This window comes from Canis aureus, chromosome 1 (genome assembly GCF_053574225.1).
Source record: "Canis aureus isolate CA01 chromosome 1, VMU_Caureus_v.1.0, whole genome shotgun sequence".
Taxonomy (NCBI): Eukaryota; Metazoa; Chordata; class Mammalia; order Carnivora; family Canidae; genus Canis; species Canis aureus.
This window is the reverse complement of record NC_135611.1, coordinates 69,178,379-69,200,271: the sequence shown is the minus strand read 5'-3', so window position 1 is coordinate 69,200,271 and position 21,893 is coordinate 69,178,379. Positions and strand designations below refer to the sequence as shown.

The window sequence follows — 21,893 nt, the reverse complement described above, 5'->3', positions numbered from 1 at the left end:
TAGAATCAGAATTTCCAGAGTAGAAGAGGGAATATATATATATATATATATATATATATATATATATATATATATTCTTTTTACCACCCAGACTCAAAAAGGGATAGTACTCTGTGTCTGGAGCTAGTAACCATTGAAAGCCAGACTGGAATTTAAGCATTGTTGTTGTTTCTAGTATGACATCCTTCCTAAAATAATAATTTACATTTTCTGTTTGAACAAGTCACATATTCACATAGTTCAAAATTCAAAAGCTACAATAAGATATAAATGGAAGTCTCCCTCCCGCCTCCATCCCCCAGCTACCTCGGTACCTAATCTTCCTCCCCAGAAGCCGCTGATGTTATTAAAGATTCTTTCCGGAGATTCTTCACATACATATAAGCAAATATGTATTTATCCAGTTACATTTTGACCTTTGGTTTTATGGTTATGAAAGTGAGACAAATAGAACGTAGTGGATAATGCTCACCTGGATTGTGTGTGCACTTTACGCACTTGTGTCCCCCGATGTGTTCATGAAAGATGCTTAACTGATAAAGAGACCCGCGAAGTCGCTTAGCGTTCCCTGGCCCGTGCTCACACACACAGGTGGGAGGGAAACTGAGGCCCGTGGTAGATAATTACCCCGATTCCCCCAGCAAGGGTGTATGACGTTGTGTCTCTTGTGGCAGGGAAGACGTAGATGATGTCTGAGAATGTCCGTCTGTGGGTGAAAAAGAGAGAGCAAGCAAGCAAGCTCTTGGTCATTTTTAGGGCTGTCTTCTCAGCTTTTATTTGGGGAATCGTCATGTGGGCACCGAGGTTGCAGGAATGCCCCATGCACGCCGCCCCCCACCCGAAGCCTTGGGGTGAGGGCTCCCCACGCTGGCAGCGCCGAGGCCCAGGTGGTGGAGGCAGGGAGGCGCTGTCCTCACACCGCGGGAGGTTCCGTGCATCCCTGACCCCCAGCCACGAGGACCACAGCCTCTCCAAACCTCGCATGTGCCCTCTGGGAGGAGGGCAAAATCCTGATGGTTAGGAGTCCCCGTCCTAGATTCTCTAACTGTTGATATTTTGCCCCAGTTATTTTTTGTGGTTCATACTTATTTGCTTTGGCTGAGCCTGTGGCAATAGAAAACAAGTTTCCGAGGCCATTCCCTGGGCGGCCTTGTGCCAGGAGGCGCCTCCTCTGTAGCACAATAGTGCTGTTTTGCCCAAGGAAACTAGCGGCGCCTACGTGGTGTCATCCACAACCACTGCAGGAGGATAGATGTACCCATATGCCCATGTCCCCAATTATTCCAAAAATGTCCTTGAAATGGAGCTTCTGCTATGGGATCTAGCCAAGGATCATTCGCGGCGTTTCACTGTCTCTTCAATTTCGTTTGGTCTCAGAGTCTCTGCGCCCTTTTTGGTTTTTCCTGATTCTGATTCTTTGGATAAGTCTGGTCCAGTTAACGTAGGAGAGGGTTCCTAGTCTGGGTTTGGCCGAACGGCTCCTACGGATCATGTGTGGGTTTAAAATATGAGGCAGAGCCCCGCCTGCTGGAAGGCCCCCGGCAGCTCCTGGGTCAGCGGCCTATTTATTTCAGGGGGTCACGCTGCCCATCCAGGTGCAGGGCATAGGGGGGTGGGGCTGTGTCTGAGGCTTCTGTGTGCAGAGCTCATGGGCACAGCCCCCCCGTCGGTGGGTGTCCCCCCGGCGGTTAATGCGGGGAGAAGGGGAGGCCAGGGAGGCCTTGGCACCGGGGCCACGGGAAGGCTGCGGCCTGCCCACCACATCCACAGGCCCAGCCGGGCAGGAGGGCGAGGGATGTGCACAGCTTCACATTTGGGAGACCAAGGGCACCCGCACCACACAGCCCGAGGGAGGTGCCAGGGCGCCTGAGCCACCCACACTCAGCCCTGGGCCGCGTCCACCTGCTGCCCGTCCCCTCAGGGCAGAGGGGCCTGAGCAACACTTCAGTTTGCCAGCGGCTTCCAGGAGGGGCTCCGAGACCCGGTGTGGCCTGGGAAATGGGGCACAGCGGCAGGAGTCCCGAAGGTCATGGGAGACAGGAGCCTGCCCAGCCGTGGGGGTCCCCGGGGAGCTCCACGCTGGATCAGCCACATCGTGGTTCCCGGAGAGCTACGGTCCTTGCCACCCCGTCCTCAGGTCGCAGAACTGCGGGGCGCTGGGCTCAGGAGGGGGGACCCAGGGACGCCCAGGCTGCTCACCACCAGCCTGCGAGGCACTGGGGCTCAGGAGGGGGGACCCAGGGACACCCAGGCTGCTCCCCGCCCCTCTGCAAGGCGCTGGGGCTCAGGAGGGGATGGCCCAGGGCCGCTGATGCACGAGGGACTGACGCCTCATCCCCTGGGCAGCTTCCCAGACGCCTGGGGTCCCGGCTGGCAGGTGGCGGATGTGAGCCTGCCCCTGTGCCTGCAGCCTGGTGAGGGGGGGGCGGGCAGCAGCAGCAGAAGGCAACGCCGGAGGGCGGGAGTGGGGCGGGCAGGGGTGGGGGGGTGGGGGGGGGAACAGAATGGAAAAGCCCAGAAGCGGGAGAGTGCCAGTGAGGGCCGATGAGGGCGGATGAGGACAGCTCAGTGCAGACGGAGGGTGGCGGCCTGGCCGGGGCAGCGATCTGAGCTGAGACCCAGGGCAGGGCCCAAGCGCCGGGTACCAGGCCAGGCAAGCTGGCGGTGGAGCTTCTGGGGCCCCACGGCCCTGAGGAGGCCAACGCTGGCCCCACTGCCCACCGAGCCCAGTGCTGCGGCCCATGCGGCCCATGCGGTCCACGCCGTCGTGGAGCCCAGCCGCCTGCCTGCTCTCCTCGCCCACCAGAGCCCAGAGGCCCTCCTGGCCTGGCCCCCAATCCCGCTCACCCGGAAGGCCGCACCCTCTGGGCTCCGGGAGGACCCGCCGGCCACACGGCCAGCTCCAGCCGCAGCCTCCCAAAGACAGGCCAGCGCCCGAAGTTCTGCGCCTCGAGGAGGGGTGCCCAGAGAGCCAGAGGACCTCTGCCCTAGGGCCAGAGCCAAGGACAGAAGCTCCCCGTGAGCCGGGACGTGGCCAATCCACACTGGACCGCAGCGGAGCTCCCTGGGGATCCCTGCGCTCCCCACGCCCCCACAGCGGGGCGGGCTCCTGTCTCCCACGACCTTTGGGACCCCTGCCGCCGCCCCCCATTTCCCAGGGCTGTCCCTACGCCCTGGCCTGGTGTTCCCACCCTCAGACCCACTGCTGCTCAGATGCACCTGCTGCAGGAAGGGTCTGCGGCCCCAGCACAGCGCAACAGGAAGCTCTCTGTTGCCGTTAGGACACTCTCTTTCCGGAACAGCAATGACCCGCCTCGGCTCAATGGGCCCTTCCCGCGTCCCCTCCTTCCTAGGCAAGCCCAGCCTTCCTGTGTGAAACAGTCCACGCCCTGCACCTACCTGGGGAAGGAACGCCGCAGTCGTCGCCAAAGGGGATTTCAGGGGGTGATAGAGAAAACAATTTTAAGAAAATGCATCAATGAATATCCACCTGAACCAGTTGTCGGTTCCTCCCTAGAGCCCAGAGGAAAAGTGGAACGTGCTGCAGAGACAGCAACTATGGCTGAAAACATCCAATGTGGGGAATTAGAAAAATCCAGGTTTAAGAGCCAGCATATTCACTCAATAACTAGGTGGCATCGGGGAACTAATTTTTATTTTTCTGGCTCTGTTTCCTTAGTTATCATTTAGGGATTATGATTTTTACAGCAGCATCACAAGATTGTTGTGAAGGTAAGTGGAAGGATAGTTATGTTATTTCTACTACTCTGATGTGAAAGTAATTTCAAGCCCAAGAGTGATAAAGATTTTATTGTTTGTCTGAGATCATTCCAATCTCCTTGAAGATTAAGTCTTGTTTTTTGTGGGGGATTTTTTGTTTATTTTTTACATTTTATGCAGTTTTTATGGAAACGAGCTCTCAAAGATCGCTTTAAATATGTTCGGAGACCCATAGAAGATGATGAACAAGTGATGAGAAATAAGTGTAAATTTGGACACCGAAGAGGCCAAAGAAATCTCGTACCAATACAAGCTTTGATAAGGTTAAAATTGTCCGGATAAAAGTAAGCTTGGATGTTTAAATGTTCTGATACTGTGTTGATTGATTGATTAAAGGATAATAAGTAATAGCATCTAAAATTACTAAAATGCAATGAGATATTCTTTCTGAAAACTGGGAGGCAGGGAAATCTGTTTTGCATGGCTAAAAATATGAATGAATGATATTATTTCCAAAAGAGGGCTTCCAGAAACCTTTTGAGCAGGATGCGTTATTCATCATCTCGTGTTTATTCTTTCACAACCTTTGAAAAACCTGGAAACACCCTTCTGTTCTGGGTCTTTGATAAATGTCTCTTCCTCTGATCGTGAAATATAGCTTGTATTTTTGCTGTTCTTATTGCTACAGACAGACGTTAGCACTCATATTGTAGGGAAGCCCATGTCCTCGAAGTTTTAGGGAAGAATGTAACCCACAGGCATGGATACAGACCCCATCCTGCTCTTCTGTTGCCGGAAGGCAGTGTCTCGTGCCAACCCAGAGGTGGCCTGTGAGGACTTGCAGGCCTACAGGTACCTCCCTCAGCAGCAGGTTTGCTATAAGTAATGCACGTGTAGGTCTAATTATCGCGATCCTATAAATTTCCTTAGCTTCCTCAAAACCCCCAAATATGGTTAAAGCCCCAAATGTCCCCTGCTAATAAAGTAAACGAACTCCTCAGGAAGGATGTCCAAACTACCAAGTAGAAGAGAAGTCAAGTCCCATGACTGTCTCCCTCCACAGATGGAGGAAGAAGCAGGCTCCCTGTGGGGAGCCCAATGCAGGACTCGATTCCAGGATCCCAGGGTCATGGCCTGAGCTGAAGGCAGAAGCTCAATCACTGAGCTACTCAGGTGTCCCTCTTTCAAAATTTTCTGAAAAAAATTTGGCTTGACTTTTTTTGGGGGTGAAAATTTATTCTGTTTTCTTGAAGCAGTATAGAAAGGACTCTGACATTTCTATAGGAGCTTTTGCTTTTCTCTTTCTGATTTTTTTTTCTAATTGCAATGAAATTCTCTTAGTTGAGAGGCTTTTAGTATGATCTATAGATGCATAGATTATTTTATCTTTGTCAGCTAATTGAACCTACATTTAGTTTCTTTTTAAGAGTTTTCAATAACTCAGTTTCTTCAAAACTGCCTTTGATACCATCTTCTCAGGGGTCTTCATTTTATGATGTATTTGTTATATCCGTTCTGAATACCTACAATCCGTGTTGTCTTATCCAGGAATAGCAGCTGTTCTAGTCTTCTAGTTCCCTATTTATCGTCTGCTCAGTGGTTCTGTTCATTTTTAAAAGTGGGGTTTCCAAGTCTCCAACTATTATTATTATTGAATTGTCTCTTTCTCCCTGTAATTCTGTCCATTTTTGCCACATGAGTTTTGGGACGCTGTTGTTAGGTGTATATAAGTTCATATTTTTATATCTTCCTGATGGATTGGCTTTATTACCATTACAAAATATTTTCCTTTGTATCTATGAACAGTTTTTGTTATAAAGCTTATTTCGTCTGATGTTAGGATAGCTATTCCCTCTCCCTGTTTGCTGTCATATCTTTGCCCATCTTTTTACCCTAAACACTTTGTGTCTGAATCTAAAGTGTGTCTCCTGTACACAGCATATAGTTGGATCATTTTTACCATCTATTCTTCCAATTATTAAATATAATGACTTACAAGATAGAATTTATGTCTCCTATTTTACTATTTGTTTTTTACTCATCATTTGTTTTTTATTTTATTCTTTAATTACTGCCTTCTTTTGTGTTAAGTAGATATTTTCCAGTGTACTAATTCAATTTTCCTCCTTGTTTCTTTTAGTACATATACAGTTTTAGTTATTTTCTTAGTGGTTGCCCTGAGAATTAGAACTAACATCTTGATTTTTAATAATCTAGCTTGGATTAGTATCAATTTAATAACAATAGCATACAAAATCCTTGTCCCCATATAACTCTATCCGTCTCCCTTTTTTGTGCTGTTATTGTCACATAAATCACATTTTATACCTTGTATGCCCATCAATACAGATTTTATAATTAGTGCTTCATAAAATTGTCTTTAAAATACGATGGAAGAGTTACAAACCCCAAATACATTTATACTGTCTTTTATATTTACCTAGTAATGACCTTTACCAGTGCTCTATTTTTTTCATGTGGATTTGAGTCACAATCTAATTTCTGTTTATCAGCTAGTGACCAGTTCTCTGTTTTTATTTATTTGGGAATATCTTAAATTTCTCCTTCATATTTGAAAGGTGTTTTGCTGACTATAGAATTCATTTAGTTCATTGTTTTCTGGTTTGAGAATTGGGTGTTCTCATAACACTGATATCTCAGTTAAACGCTTTTGGCCGCAGCCAACAGAGAGCCCTATCTAAAACTGGCCAAAATTAGAAGGAGAGCTATGCTCTCATGTGACACGGAACCCAGAGATAGAGCAATGTGGACATTATCTCTCCGCACCAATTTAACCATCTTGTCTCCTCGAGACAATCCGTAGGGGTGTTGCTCCTCCACTTCCTTGAAGCTAGGTGTGGCCGTGAAACTGACTTGAGCCAAGAAGTGGAAGAAGTGACACATGCAGTGATGACCCAGTGTGCAGTGCGCCCTCCTCCCCACTGATTCTTTATCAGTGATGCCTCCCAACATTCTAGGTGGTGAAGCCAGGTCCTTGGTCGAGGAGGATGAGGAGCTGGGCCCCAAGACGGACGTGTCACGTGAGCAACAAATAAACTTTTGTTGCTGAAGGCTTGGGGGTTGCTGGGTACAGCAGCCTAATTCTCCTTACCCTGAGGGATAGCAGGGGCTCCCAGCACGGCATGTCCGGCTTCGGATCCATGTCCCAGGATCCTCTTTGTGTTGGCGTCGTGACGTGACAGAGGCATTTTGGAGGATCTAGCTGCTCCTGCCATCCTTACCCCAGGGATTTCATAGTCTGTGTCTCTGTCCTTTATCTGGATTGAGGAGATCTATGAAAAGTATCACCATTTGTTATAATAGAAATGCTTACAACATAGGGAAACTTTATTTTGCTTCATGTAGAAAATACCTAGCTTTATTTTTTTCAGCTAATCCCCTTGGAGATTCTACTTCCTCAGTACAGAGCACATCATCTCCATTGTGACTTTAGTTAAGAACATTTCTCAGAGTCTGAAACATGGAGGAAACCAAACTGTTATCTTGCCCCACCCAGTGCGAAATATCCTATCAAACATACTGTGGCAGGTTCTTTCAAGAGGTTAACTTGTGCTTTTTAAAAACCAAACCAAACCAACCTACATGATGTCCCAGACACTGATGCAGGGATTTAATAAATCCTGTAGGCTGTTTTTGTATCCCAGAGTCCTTCAAACACTCGCTAAGTGAATAAATAAATCGACAAACTGCTGAGTGTTTACTACTAATTACTAATTACTAACACGATACTTACGATTTATTTCCATCTTAAGACATTTTCTTTTCCTCCTTGTTGGGTATATATGTACCTCATAACTTTGAAAGTCATGAAGAAGTTTTGTGTGGTACCTTTCCTTGCGCTAGAAGTGAGATGGAATCAAAAGTTCTGCAAAAACTGCTGAGAGGGCCAAATGCTAAGACTATCTCAAAGGCTCCTTTGGATTTCATTACTGTTTGCTTCTTACTGCACCTGACACATAATGATTTATTGAACAAACCCTAATCATTTTCATAGGCTTTTGCACAGATGTTTCTCTCATGGTGCAAAACTGAGCAAAACAGCAAACGTTGAAGAGAAATGTTGACAGTTAATTGCATTCTGGAGATAATGCAATTACTGCCATCGGCAGGTGGCAAATGCCCCAATGCTGTGAAGTCTTACCAGCACAGGGCAGAGTCGCTGCCGTTTCCCTGCCGGCCAACTGGGCCACACAACTGAGTGCTACACAGGGAGACCTTTCAAGGTACCTAGAGAAACCTCATTTCCACCGTCAACTGGAAGACAACGGAATTGAAAACAAGGATGATTGGAAGGTGATATGCAGAAAAGCCTAGCCTCTAACATGGTTGTGTCTAGCAGAAATGTAATACAGACCACATGTGTGACTTCAAATGGTCTAGTGGCCACATAAAAAACAAAAGCAAAAAGAAGCAGGTGGAATTATTATACTAGTATATTTTATGTAACCCAATATGTCCACAAAATTATTTCAACATGCCATCATTATGGAAAATTATTGAGATGGTTTACCTTTTTTTTTTCTTTTTTTGTACACAAAGTCTTTGAAATCCAGTGTTTCAAAGCCTCCATCTCCTTTTGGACTGGCCTCATTTCAGGTGCTCGGTAGGCTCCTGTGGCCACCAGCCGGGTGACTCGGGGAAGGATGCCCTGCCGGGAATCAGAAGGCGAGACAACGCCCTGGAGGGAACACCACAGTGGCAGGGAGCATGGCCATCACTTGCTGCCGATTGGCAGAGCTCCATCCCCAGACCTGGGGATCGGACCTTTATGTTGTGCCTCCAAGGTAGAGTTTTAATGCTGTCCATGTAAGAACCACTGAAGTTCCGGGACAAGACACGAGCTTTGTGAGCTTGCTCAGATTGCAGGATGCAGAGCGGCATCATGTGTAGTAGGCGTCCAGGCGGGCTTCCCCTCACAGCTGTAGGGCTGCAGCCCTGCTGGGCCTTCCTACAGCAAAAGCAGCCTCTGTGTTCCAGCAGAATCCAGGTTAGAGAGGGGCAGTCCTTGCGTGGGCTCCAGCCGTCAGCTTAGACACTGAGCCCCCACAGCCCTCTGAGGGCCCCGCGGCCCACTGCGGCCTTCCGCGACCCTGCAGAGGAGGAGGAGACCCGCGTGAACAATCGTCCAGTTTGCATCCAACTCCAGTTACTGTTCCAGCTCAGTTATTGATTCCCTCGGAGTCACAGCTCTCACCCGGGCCCTCAGTGTCCCTTCGTCCGTCCCCATGGCCACATGGAATCTGGTCCCTGCTTCCTGCCTTGTCCTTCCCCTGACCTCTGGGGCATGTCCCCCGCCACCTCCCCCCATCCCCTCCCACTGTCTTTGCCCCTGAGACCAGACGCCCAGCCGCCAGCTCGCCAGCAGTTAGCAAGGCCGCCTGTCTGTGTAGACAGCAGGCACTACCCCAAGACAGCCACCCTGCGCCCCCCTTCGTGCTGGCGACAGTCCTTCCCCTGTAACGGCCTCAAAGTGCTTGTCACTAAGCCTCGAAGCACAGACCAGACAATTTCCAGGTTCCTTCTGGCTCTAACGGTACATAAATCATGAAAAGGTGAGGATTTTAAATTCCGATGCCACCAGCCGTTCCTTGGAATACAGTGCTTGCATCTAGGCTACGACCTTCTGACATTATGTTAGTCCAGCCAGGTCGGAGCTTTCCAGAAGCCCGACGCTCTGTGACATTTCATGAATCGGGCACGGGTGTTGGGGGCACCATTCAGCACACTGTAGGCCATGCATACTGGCCTCGGGCTGCCCACGTTACCCGTTAGAGAGCTCCCACTACCTTACAAGAAAATGAAAGCTGCTTATAATTAGTTTCCTTTTCCTTTTTAAAAATCAAGATTTTTCTTTTCATTTAAAAACCTTCATTCCATACACTTGAGACTTGTAAAGGAACATACAGAGCATATGTCTAACTCATGACAAAACAAACACCAACTTGCAGCTTCGAGAGAACACTGTCCACACCGTGTGTCTGCCCATTATTCTCGCCCGTCCCATCACCTGCTCTAACACCACTGCCCTGGACTCTGAATTTTAGGTTTCTCATTCACTTGCTTTTGAAACCTGTGAATTTGCCACCTATGCCAGGTATCTCATATTATTGGGATTTGCTTGGTGGGCAGCCTACACAAGGATGCAGACGGTCATCAACGTTGACCTTTTCCTCCCGCAACATACGGTCTCTGAGATGCACCCAGGCTCCCTTCGGTGTGTGGTCCATTCACTCTTCTATTCGCTTAGAGATCTACTGTGACAGCAAAACACAGTTTACCCGGCCGTCCTCTTACTGATGGCATTTGCCGTGTTTCCAGTTCCTGCGTCCTGAGCTCGGCTGCCCAGCATTCCTGTTGCGCGGCTGGGGTAGGGGTGCCAGCACTTGGCCAAGGGCATGGAGGTGGGAAGAGGCCGGCACACAGGGCCTGCACACATGCAGCAGTCGGAGCCCCCGTCTGTCCCCGGGTGAACACAGACAGTCACGCTCACCAGGCGCACCTGTCACCGTGTCCCCCGGTCCCGCCCCGAGGGAGACCCGCTCAGACAAGGAACCGGGTACCTCCCCCTCCCCCAGGGAGGATGCCAGTGGATCCAGAGTAAAATGCGACTTGTTCCTATTCTCACTGTCATCATTTATGGGGTTCGTCGTCTTTCACATTCATAAAACATTCACCTTTCCCTCTCTGTGAGATGCCCACTCATGCCTTTTACCTATTTCCTTGGGGTTGCCCTTTTTAAAAAATTTATTCATAAGAATTCTTTACATGTTGCATTCCACTCCACCGGTTGGATCACTGTAAATATCTTCTACTTTGTGCCTTCCGTTTTGAATTTATGAAATCTTTTGACCAAAAGTTTATGATTTCAATGGAGTGAGATTTATTAATCGTTTCTCTTGTGATTAATATTTTAAAGAACTCCTTTCCTACCTTGAAATGTTAAGAATCATTTTTATATATTTCTTAAAATTTAAAGTCCTGCCTTAACATTTAAGTTCTTAAGCCAAGTGTAATTTCCTTTTGTATAAGGTGTGTGATATGATCTGTTTTCTTCTTCCTTTTTTCTCATATGGATAAACAGTTTTCTGTACTTTTTATAAAACAGTCCTTTTTCCCAGGCATTTGTGATGTTACCTCTGTTCTTTTTAGAGATCTGCATCTAGAAGCTCTGCTGTGTTGCCCCAGTTATCTATCCCTGCATGAACATCAACTTTCCTCATCTACATAGTTGTAAAATGCCTTGATACTTTTCAATTTCCATCACAGCCTAATTATTATCTTTTAAGGTGTGCCTTGGTCATTCTTGGGTTTTTAAATCTTTTATGTGAATGTTAGAATCAGCTTGAATTCTTAAAACATTGATTTTTGGGATTTTGATAAAAATATTGTTAAATCTACAGTTCCATTTGGAGAAAGGTGACTTCCTTAGGATTTTGAGTTTTTCTCACAGTGAACATGGTAGGTATATCTATTTATTTATCTTGATAATATTTTCTAATCATTTTATAATTTTCTCCATAAAGACCTTTATGGAGTATTTTTTATTAGTTCTATTCTTAGGTGCTTTACAGTTTTTGTTGCAACTGTAAAAAATTACATATTGTTTGTTAACAAATTTGTATATTTATCTTACATTCAGTTGCTTTGTAAAACACTCTTTAATTGTAATAAATTACATGTATGCCATTTTGAGTTTTCTCTTAATCAAATCACATAATTTACGAATGATGACAGTTTTGTTTCTATCTTTCCAATTTTTATGCCTTTTGTTTCTCTTTCTTATCTTACTACTCTGGCTAGGATCTCTTGTAAAAGGCTGAATAAGAATATAGTAGGCATCTTTGTCCTCTTTCTGATTTTAAGGAAAATTCTTTTAAAATTTCACCATTAAAAATGTTAGCTCTAAGTATTTGGTAAATAACTATAAGTCTCAAAAATTTTTCTTCTTATTTTGATGACAGTTTTTTTTTCTTTAAAGGGATGTTGAATTTTATACAATATTTCTGCATTATTTGAAATATGGTCATTTAAAAGAACTTTAATTGGTTAATGCAATATATGATATTTATTCCTATTTAGATAATCCAGGTTAATTATAGAACTGTTATATGTCATATTTCTCAAGACTTATTTCTTTTTGGTCCAAATCTTTCTGTCACAGTGGCTCTAAGACTTCAGGGGTGCATGGGTGGCTCAGTCAGTTGAGCATCTGTCTCTTGATTTCAGCTCAGGTCATGATCTTGGGGTTCTGGAATTGAGTCCTGCATGGGGCTCTGTGCTCAGCAGGAAGTCTGCTTCTCTCACTCTGTCCAGCCTCCACCGCTCATGCTCTCTCTCTAAAATAAATAACTCATTTTTTTAAAAAAAATTCAGATTTCAATATGCAAAGTGCCTGAAATATAATGGGCAAGTGAATCATACTTCCCTTTAGTTTACCTTAGTTCCCTTAGTAATGTCAGACCAGGGTATTTCTGGGATAAGCTCAAGTTAGTTGTTCCTTATTCTCAGTATTTATGAATTTCTTCATGAATGAGACTGACTTGTAATGTCCCCTTTATGATGTTCTTTCAAGTTTGGGGATTCATAGAATGGATTGAAATCCTTCATAGAATTCCTTGCCCCACCCCCCTGAATTTGTGAAATAATTTGCATAAATTTGGAACACTCTCTTTTGAAAGTGTAGAATTTGTCTATAAAACCTTTAGGTCCTGGCTTTATATTCTTTGTGGAAAGACTTCTATTTTCTAATTAAATTTATGCAAGATTATGGGAATTTCTTTTTAGTTGGTTTGATAAGTTATACTTTTCTAGAGATTTGCTCACTTTAGTCTGTCTTGCTAGTCATCCTGTGTTCATAGAAAGTAGGTCTACCTGAAGTTTTCAACCAAATCTATCTATCTTTCTTTCTTTCTTTCTTTCTTTCTTTCTTTCTTTCTTTCTTTCTTTCTTCTTTTTCTTTCTTTCTTTCTTTCTTCTTTTTCTTTCTTTCTTTCTTTCTTTCTTTCTTTCTTTCTTTCTTTCTTTCTTTCTTTTCTTCTTTCTTTCTTTCTTTCTTCTTTCTTTCTTTCTTTTCTTTCTTTCTTCTTTCTTTTCTTTCTTTCTTTCTTTCTTTCTTTCTTTCTTTCTTTCTTTCTTCTTTCTTTTTCTTTTTTGGTAGCAGGAGGCAGATTATTTATTAATTTAAAAATATTTTATTTGAATTCTAGTTAGCTAACATACAGTGCAATATTGGTTTCAGGAGTAGAATTTAGTGATTCATCACTTATGTACAACACCCAGGGCTCATCATAACAAATGTCCCTCTTAATACCATCATTCACTTAGCCCATCCTCTGCCTACCTCCCTCCATCAACCCTCTGTTTGTTCTCTATCATTAAGAGTCTCTTTTACAGTTTGCCTCCTTCTTTCTTTTTATCTCCCTTCCCATATGTTCATCTGTTTTGTTTCTTAAATTCCACATATGAGTGAAAAATATATTTATTTTTCTTTGACTTATTTCACTTAATGTAATACTTTGGCTCCACCCATGTCTTTACAAATGGTAAGATTTTGGTTTTTTTTTTTTTTTTGATGGCCAAGTAATAGTCCATTATACACACACATAACACACACACACACTCACCACATCTTCTTTATCCATCCATCAGTTGATAGACATTTAGGCTCTTTCCATAGTTTGGCTATTGTGGATATAATGCTGCTATAAACATCGGGGTGTATGTACTCTTCAAATCTGCATTTTTGCATCCTTGGGGTAAATACCTAGTAGTACAATTGGTGGGTCAGAGGGTAGCTCGATTTTTAACTTTTGGAGGAAGTCCACACTGTTTTCCAGAGTGGCTGCACCGGTTTGCATTCCCACCAGCAGTGTACGGGTTCCCCTTTCTTCACATCCGTTCCAACATCTGTTGTTTCCTGAGTTGTTAATTTTAGCCCTTCTGACAGGTGTGAGGTGGGATCTCATTGTGGTTTTGGTTTGTATTTCCTTGATGATGAGTGATGTTGAGCATCTTTTCATGAGTCTGTTGGCCATCTGGATGTCTTCTTTGGAAAAGTGTCTATTCATGTCTACTGCTCATTTCTTAACTGGATTATTTGATTTCTGGATGTTGAGTTTGGTTAAGTTCTTTATAGACTTTGGGTACTAGCCCTTTATCTGGTGTCATTTGCAAATATCTTCTCCCATTCCATAGGCTGCCTCTTAGTTCTGTTGACTGTTTCCTTCACTATGCAGAAGTTTTTTATCTTGATGAAGTCCCAGTAGTTCATTTTTGCTTTTGTTTCTCTTGCCTCTGGCAACACATCTAATAAGAAGTCGCTGTGGCCAAGATCAAAGAGGTTGCTGGCTAGGTTCTCCTCTAGGATTTTGATAGTTTCCTGTCTCACATTTAGATCACATTTTGAATTTATTTTTGTGTATAGTGTAAGAAAGTGGTACAGTTACTTTCTTCGGCTATGTTGCTTCCAGTTTTCCCAACACCATTTGTTGAAGATACTGTCATTTTTCCATGGATATTCTTTCCAATTTTGTCAAAGATTTGTAGACCATATAGTTGTGGGTCCATTTCTGCGCTCTCTGTTCTGTTCTATTTATCTATTTGTCTGTTTTCGTGCCAGTACCACACTGTCTTGATGACTATAGCTTTGTTCTTAGTTCAGTAGAGCTTTGTTCAAATTCAATAGAGCTTGAAGTCTGGAGTCCTGATGCCTCTGGCTTTTCTTTTCTTTTTCAGGATTGCTTTGGCTCTTCAGAGTCTTTTGTGGTCCCATACAAATTTTAGGATTATTTATTCCAGTTCTGTGAAAAATGCTGGTGGTATTTTGAGAAGGATTGCACTGAATGTGTATGTTGCTTTGGGTAGTATAGGCTTTTTAACAATGTTCTTCCAGTCCATGAGCATGAACTGTTTTTCCATTTCTTTGTTCCTTTCAATTTCTTTCATAATTTTTAAGAAGATTTCAGAGTACAGATCTTTTACCTCTTTGGTTAGATTTATTCCTAGGTATCTTACTGGTTTTAGTGCAATTGCAAATGGAATCAATTCCCTGATTTCTTTTTCTGCTGCTTGCTTATTAGTGTTTAGAAATACAACAGATTTCTGTATGTTGATTTTATATGCTGCGACTTTGCTGAATTCATGTATCAGTTCTAGCAATTTTTTGGTGAAGTCTTTCAGGTTTTCTGCATAGAGTATTATGGCATCTACAAATAGTTAAAGGTTGATGACTTTGCCAATTTGGATGCCTTTTATTTCTTTTTGTTGTCTGATTGCCCCTCAACAAATTTCTCTAGAAACACTTTTTTGTTTTTTTGTTTTTGGCTCTCAAACTTAATGTCTTAGATTTTTAATGAGTATGTGAGGTATTTCCTAGCCATCCCACCTCACCCAATTTACTCAAATTTAGAGTAAATATAATTGACAGTTTGATTATTGTCACTAAATACCCAGTTATTGTTTTGAATTTGGATTTTATCACATGGTAGTGCAGCTATAAATAGATTTACAAAGGAAAAATAAAACAATAGCAATAACAAGATCTTAATTTAAAACCTTCTTATCTCTTTTCATATTTAAATGAATAGAAATAAAAAAATTCCTGGTAGGTGTGAACCTTCTGGATAATCTAGGTTTCCACTAAAAGAGTATGTAGAAATGAAGTAACTTTTACATCTGTCAGGAGAAGAGATTGTAATTCCATAGTAAGAAATGAACTATCTGTTTTGTTAAAGACTGTCCATTTGTTAACCACATCCAAGGCCAGGTGTAATCACACATGGTGACACTCACCTGAGGAGTGCATTGAGAGAGCGCAGTAACAACAGGCTATGATTCAATTTCTCACGGAGTGTTAAACTGCCACTTGGAAAAATGGAACATACTGATAATTCAACAATATTTTTCAGGAAGAAACTGTTTGTTTAGATTCTGAGGCAGATGAACATATTAACTGGTTCCAGCAAGAATATATGAAAACAGAAAAGGACTGGAGAGAAATTGATAAGAGGAGGAGTCAGACTTTGGAAATAAGAAGAAAGTTGATTGGCAGCAGAGCACCTCTCAAGGACATCCTTAAGATGTTTCCTTTCCTGAAGTGCCCTTATCAGGTACCTTTATTTGCTTATAATCTCTGATTTTAATGTCCAAATGGATTTTTCTCTTTTCTTTTGGAGTGTAACAGTACTAATGATGGGTGAGGATCTCAGTAGGGTGCACAGGTTCCACAGGCTACAACTGGGACCATTTGGTAAGGATTTCTGGAAGCATATTCTAATAACATGCACTGCCTGTCTTCAGATTTAAAGATTTCCCTGTCATTGAACACACTGTGGAGGCCGGAGGGGGGTGGGGGTGGGGGGGACCACTACTTGGGGGTATATTGACAGTGTGAAACATTTTGCCTTGTGTGCATTTAGACAATCAAGAGAGTCTACTCAGAAATTGTTAGTATGCAGCATTACTCAAAATCTATTTATGATCCCAAATAACTTCATAAAGTGGTCTTCTAATACATGAAGTTAAATAGGCAAATCAAATATCCTTCCATTTAGTTTACTCACGGTGACCATTAGAAGCTCCTATTACAATGTTAGTGGAATGTTAGCCGAAGCATATAATAAGATTCATCAAGGTTTTTACCTGGGAACACATTTCGTGGGAGACTTCTGTGGGTGCCATCAACTATTTTGAAAATAATAAGTTGTATATGTTATTCTTCCTCCAAAAAATGAAAAAGAACCTGCCTGCATATTTTATCTTAATAATAGTCTCTAGCAAACATCTGAGTGCTTACTAGGCAGGAGTTATATTTTCAGGGCCTCACGTGGATGATTTTATCTATCCGTCTCTCAGCAACACTACCTTGGTTATTAGTTACTTTCTCTTCATCTTTGGGTTGCTAGGGACAGGAATAGCCAGGAGGCTTTGGCTATTAAGAGTAGGCCACACTGACACACCTGCAATATATTGTTTGAAAGCAAAACCTTGGGGCGCCGGGGTGGCTCAGTCAGTTAAGCATCTGCCTTCAGCTCAGATCATGATCCCAGGGTCTTGGGATCCAGCCCCACATCCGGCAATCTGCTCTGGGGGGAGCCTGCTTCTCCTGCTCCCTCTGCCCCTCCCCCCAGCTCATGGTCTCTATCAAATAAATAAAAATCTTAAAAAAAAAAAAAAAGCAAAACCTTGTCAAATGGATAGCCTATAAACTCCTTAAGGGTAAAGAGCATATTTTAAACATCTTAGTAGCTTTCCAAATGCCCTGCAGAACACTGCGCAGGCCACAGGAGTGAAATCTTGATTTTCAGAGTGCTGGTTAAGTTAGTAGATGGTTGGGGTCTCGGTCTGTCTGGGCTGCTGTAACAAAAATACCATAGACCGGGTGGCTTCTAAAGGACAGAAATGTATTCAACGGTTCTAGGGGTGGGGAAGCCCAGGACCAAGACACTGGCGGATGTGGTGTCTGGGAGTTGGCTTTTTGGGTCATGAATGGGCCTTTCTAGCTGTAACTTCGCATGGCTGAAGGAGCGATGTAGCTGCCCGGGGTCTCTCTTGTAAGGGCGGGACTCTCATTCATGACGGCTCCACCCTCATAGCCAGGCCCCTCTCAAAGGCCCCACCTCCTAATACCATCCCTCAGAGCATTAGGTGTGACATACGAATTTTGGGAGGACATAAATATTCAGTTCATAGCTGTTGGTGAGGCTGTGTGGACACTGATGCTGCAGCCTTAGGGGTCTTCACAGGGGTGCGGGGTCTGTGCAGGTTTAGTGATTAAAACAGACAAGCTGTGTGGTTCAGTAGCCTTTCAAAGAACCTTAGCTGAGCATGAGTCTGGGGGCGGGGGAGGTTGGAGAGAGACTTTAGACCTAAGGCTGTGTCTCTCATGCTTTGTCTTAAGTCTCTTTTTCTCCCACTCCCTCAGGCATTTCATCCTATCAAAAATATGGATTGGGATATGGTTTTTGTAAGGACTGTACTAAAAATAAAGTCGCCTATCTATCGTTTTAAGCCTGAGAGTTGAATCTTTTAGATTTTTGCTGGAAGTACCTCCGTAATTAAGCCTTGTAGAGCCAGCTGGGATTTACAATTTATAAAAACCTTATTGTGAATAAAAGCAAGCTTGACCTCACTTACAAATACACAGCTGACAAACAATCCCTAAGCAGGACAGCTGCCCCCGCTGCAAACCACTCCCACTGTGAAGCCTGGCAAGCCCAGGGCGCTTGTGGGCACAGGTGTGGCAGAGGAGCAGTCAGGGTGGGACACTGGACCACGGAATCTACATGGATCCTGCTCACCACCTGCACTCATCAACCTCCTCCCTTCAAAACACTTTCAACAGAAAATGAGAATGGTATTTAGAAACTAAGATTTCAGCCCTAGGTGTGCTCATTGCTACAGAGGTGTTATTGCTCTATGGTTTCCCACAGAACCAACCCGGGATACATACCTTTACACATGCACACGCACACGCAGATCTGTATCGGTCCATTATCCACACATCAAGTATTAAAAACCATGAATTCACAATTGTACCTCCAATTCCAACCCAAACCAGAGGGCTTACTCCAATCAACCCCCTTTCCATACATTCTAACTCTCTTCAACAGCGAGAAACCAGGCACCCGTTATCCTCAACGTCTTTATTTAGTTGTGCTGCCTTCCCCAGACTTTACACAGCCAAACTCCTGGCGGTGAATGATCAGTCACAGAAAAGCCCCTCTCCATACTCCACGTTTCATCCCACAGGTTTCTTATCTTCATCCCCTTTTTGTTATTCAGATTAATTTCTATTGATCTATCTTCAAGTTCATGAAACTTTTCTTTGTATTTCCCAATATGCGTTTCTCTATTCAGAGATGTTTTCATCTCAGTAGATATTATTCTCAAATCGATTTTCAATTTGGCTCTTTTTAAATATTTATCCCATTTCTCCGTTGAGATTCCCCAGTGATGATACATGGAATTCACTGGTCTTAACCACAATCCTAGATGAGTGGTCTTATTATAGAGAGCCGCCATGCCTTTGTGATTCATGTACACATACACCCTGTGTTTTAGCTCCTTCTTGACCTTAGAAATTAATAATTAGTGGTCTATTTCATGTAATTGAGAATCAGAACATTCATTGTTTTGTTGAGACATATTTGGGTAATGTTCAAATTTGGAAGAAATTTTAAAAGTAATAAACCCATTCAAGTAAGTTTAAAGCTATTGAATAGAAGGGCAGCAGTGTAATGTGTGTTCCAGTTTTCTGATAACTACTTTTGGACCCCGAGATGATCTACCTAAGCGTTCAAGAAATGAGGAGACCCTGTGGGTAGTACCCAACTTTGCTTTACAGAGTTTTAGGGAAAGTGATGATTTACATTAATTTCTACCAGTGCAAGTGATGATGAATTCTTATAATGCCACTTGGTCAAAAAAAAGTGGGGAGGCAGTAGTGGTGGTGCAATTCTTGGAGCAGGAGAACTTGGCAGGAAATGGTGGTTTTGAGTAAAGGGGTTTCCACATGGGTAAACTGGTTTGCTTCTACTTTGCTGTCAGATCTCCTACACTTAATTTTTTAGCTCACCACTTATCTTTGTCTCTAAGGCTCTCCCCTTTCCCTTTGGGGATCCCTTTGGGATGCTATGTTTAGGTATTTTTGAAGGTTTGCTTCCGAAAACCTAACAGTTTTTTAAAATTTTGCCTCTTGTTGGGTACCACCTAAAGAAATATAAAGTCCTAGAATCTTAGCTGGTAACCAAAAAGCCAAAATACGCATATATACATTGGAACCCCCATTTAGTTGAGTTTGCATGCAAATTTTTAATTCTGAGGTATAGAAGTTTGCTATGTCCATTATTTATCTTGTTTATCCTATCCATTTCAGGCTTTTATTCTTTCTTCCTCCTCTGTCTTTAAGTCTTTATTTCTCCTCTACAGCTACTCAAATATCTTGTGTACATTTTAAACTAGCATTAAAAGCTTAATATAATCCCAAAGAGTTATTTACTCCCTTACATTCTATACATTAATTTTTCTTGTAATCTTTTTCTTCTTTTTTCTAGATGTTCAGAGAATTCCAACTTCTTACAAGAACAGATATTTATAAAAAAACAAAGCACATTTTGGAATCCTATTCAGAAAAGATACTGACTTCTTTTTCAGTGGTGGACAATCCAATCAGTATTGCATTGCAAGAAAAAATGAAACAGCACACAGATGAAGACATGTTGAAACGTTAGTAAACCTGGGGGTGGGGCAATCTCATCTTAGTTATCTGTATAATTTAGGATAATTAGAAAAGCTCTGTTTTGGAAATAAGTAATTCAGTGAAACAACATGCAGGATAAAAAAAATGTCTCGAATAGGAGGAGCTGAGGTATAGAATTAAAAGTACAATTGATATTATAAAATTATATTTAGAAAACTAGTAACCTGTTAATTTCATAATACCAATCACAAGGTAAAGCATACTAAAATCTTCCTGGCTGATGGACAGAGACTACAGGACTCTTATCTTCTCCTGGTCATGACCTGGAGGGCAGAACACGAGATGTTGGTTAAACGATTGTGAAACACTGATGCAAGAAGACTGGTTTATTATCTGTAGAAGCAAATGATTTAAAAAAACAACACCATGTTTTAAGACTGACTTTTGCTTATTAGTTGGCAAAACCTTATTTTTACTTGGACTTTAAGCACGTTTGTTTTGGCAGATATGAAGATGACAGCCACATGTTTGCTCCTACCAGATGTCTTTGGGGATGATCCCAGCCTGTTTGTCATTGTGAATGAGAAGGTATGCAATACTTCTGTGATCACTGGGTTTGACATTTTACATCTTCATAAGACAGCTTATTTGAAAACAGGGTGATAGTCTCTTTTGAAATATTGTTTGGTCATATTTACAAATATGCTGCAGTACAACAAGCTCATTTATTGTAATGTTGTGGTTGAAGCATCTTTTAGTATTTAGCTACTTTCCTTATCAGACAGTGGTGACTCTATTATCCATTTTCTCAGGTGCAAGTTTCCACACCCGTGTTAGAAGTCAAAAATCCTTTCAACATTGATGTCTGTGAATTTTCTTTGTATTTAGAAAAAGAGAAGCTCACAAAGGTAGACGACTGTGTTACAGCCTTGGCTGCACTCATAGCTGCCTTCCATGTATTTGGAGTTGAGTGTCCGAGAAGACTGTCCCAAACTCTCAACTTCCTAGAGACACTTATTTTTGATATCCACCGTCCCTACTTTCCTTCTACGAAAGAAAAGATAAAGGCAATAGGATTTCAACATCCAGTTACGTAATGGCATGCCAAATATTGAATCAGAATTGATCTCTAGGACAGCTAAAATTTTATTGAAAAAATTGTTTTGACTTAGCATTGTCATAGAGGTAGTTGTTAGAAAATTGTCTCCAAGATGCAAATGAATCTCGTACCTTCTATCTTTATGATTAGATACTGAAAATTCTTTGTGGAATCCTGTAATAAAATACTATGTTAAAGAGCTGTTTGAGTTCTAAGAAATTCCATGGTTCAAGCTACACTTTTTAAAAAATATTTATTTATTTTGAGAGAGAGTGAGAGAGAGCACGTGCATAAGTGGGAGGGGCAGAGGGAGAAGGAAGGAGAATCTCAAGCAGACTCTGCACTGCGCACGGAGCCCAATGTAGGGCTCGATCTCATGACCCTGAGACCATGACCTGAGCCAAAACCAAGAGTTGGTGCTCAACTGACTGTGACACCCAGGGGCCTCCCAAGCTACACTTTCAAGAGTGCTTTAGTTTTTGAAAAACCCTACACTTCAGATACACTCGACTCCTTTGATTAGCATATGACCCCTTGCAGTTGGCCCAGTGTGCCTACCCTTGGGAGACGTAATACCTGGGGGCTGTACGTTTGTGGCCTATGGGCTCCTCTATGGTCTCAATATGGCTTGGAAACATTTTGATCTCGAACATTCTAAGGAGATACACATACTCCCTAGTTCTTGCCCTAAGCCGACCTGCCTGTGCCAAGCTTTTTGGTTTCTTTCAATCACATTTGTTGAGAACAAAGGCAGCCTCATTCCTGAGGTCTCCTCACTGATGACGGATCTCACTGGCACAGGTCCTGATCGTCTTCCCTCCCTTGACATACAGTGATGGTCCCACTCATCTCCTC

General features: G+C 43.0%; 1 protein-coding gene across 1 annotated transcript in view; it reads left to right on the top strand.

The window, feature by feature from the left end:
* The window catches only part of SAMD3 (sterile alpha motif domain containing 3), a 37,655-nt gene extending 16,425 nt beyond the window's left edge, over nucleotides 1–21,230 (top strand). The window contains 6 exon segments of the mRNA XM_077902824.1: nucleotides 3,901–4,009; nucleotides 4,012–4,064; nucleotides 15,648–15,848; nucleotides 19,794–19,965; nucleotides 20,445–20,527; nucleotides 20,752–21,230. Coding sequence (XP_077758950.1) covers nucleotides 3,901–4,009; nucleotides 4,012–4,064; nucleotides 15,648–15,848; nucleotides 19,794–19,965; nucleotides 20,445–20,527; nucleotides 20,752–21,036 — 903 coding nt within the window. The 3' untranslated portion in view covers nucleotides 21,037–21,230.
* Nucleotides 21,231–21,893: the final 663 nt, after the last annotated feature.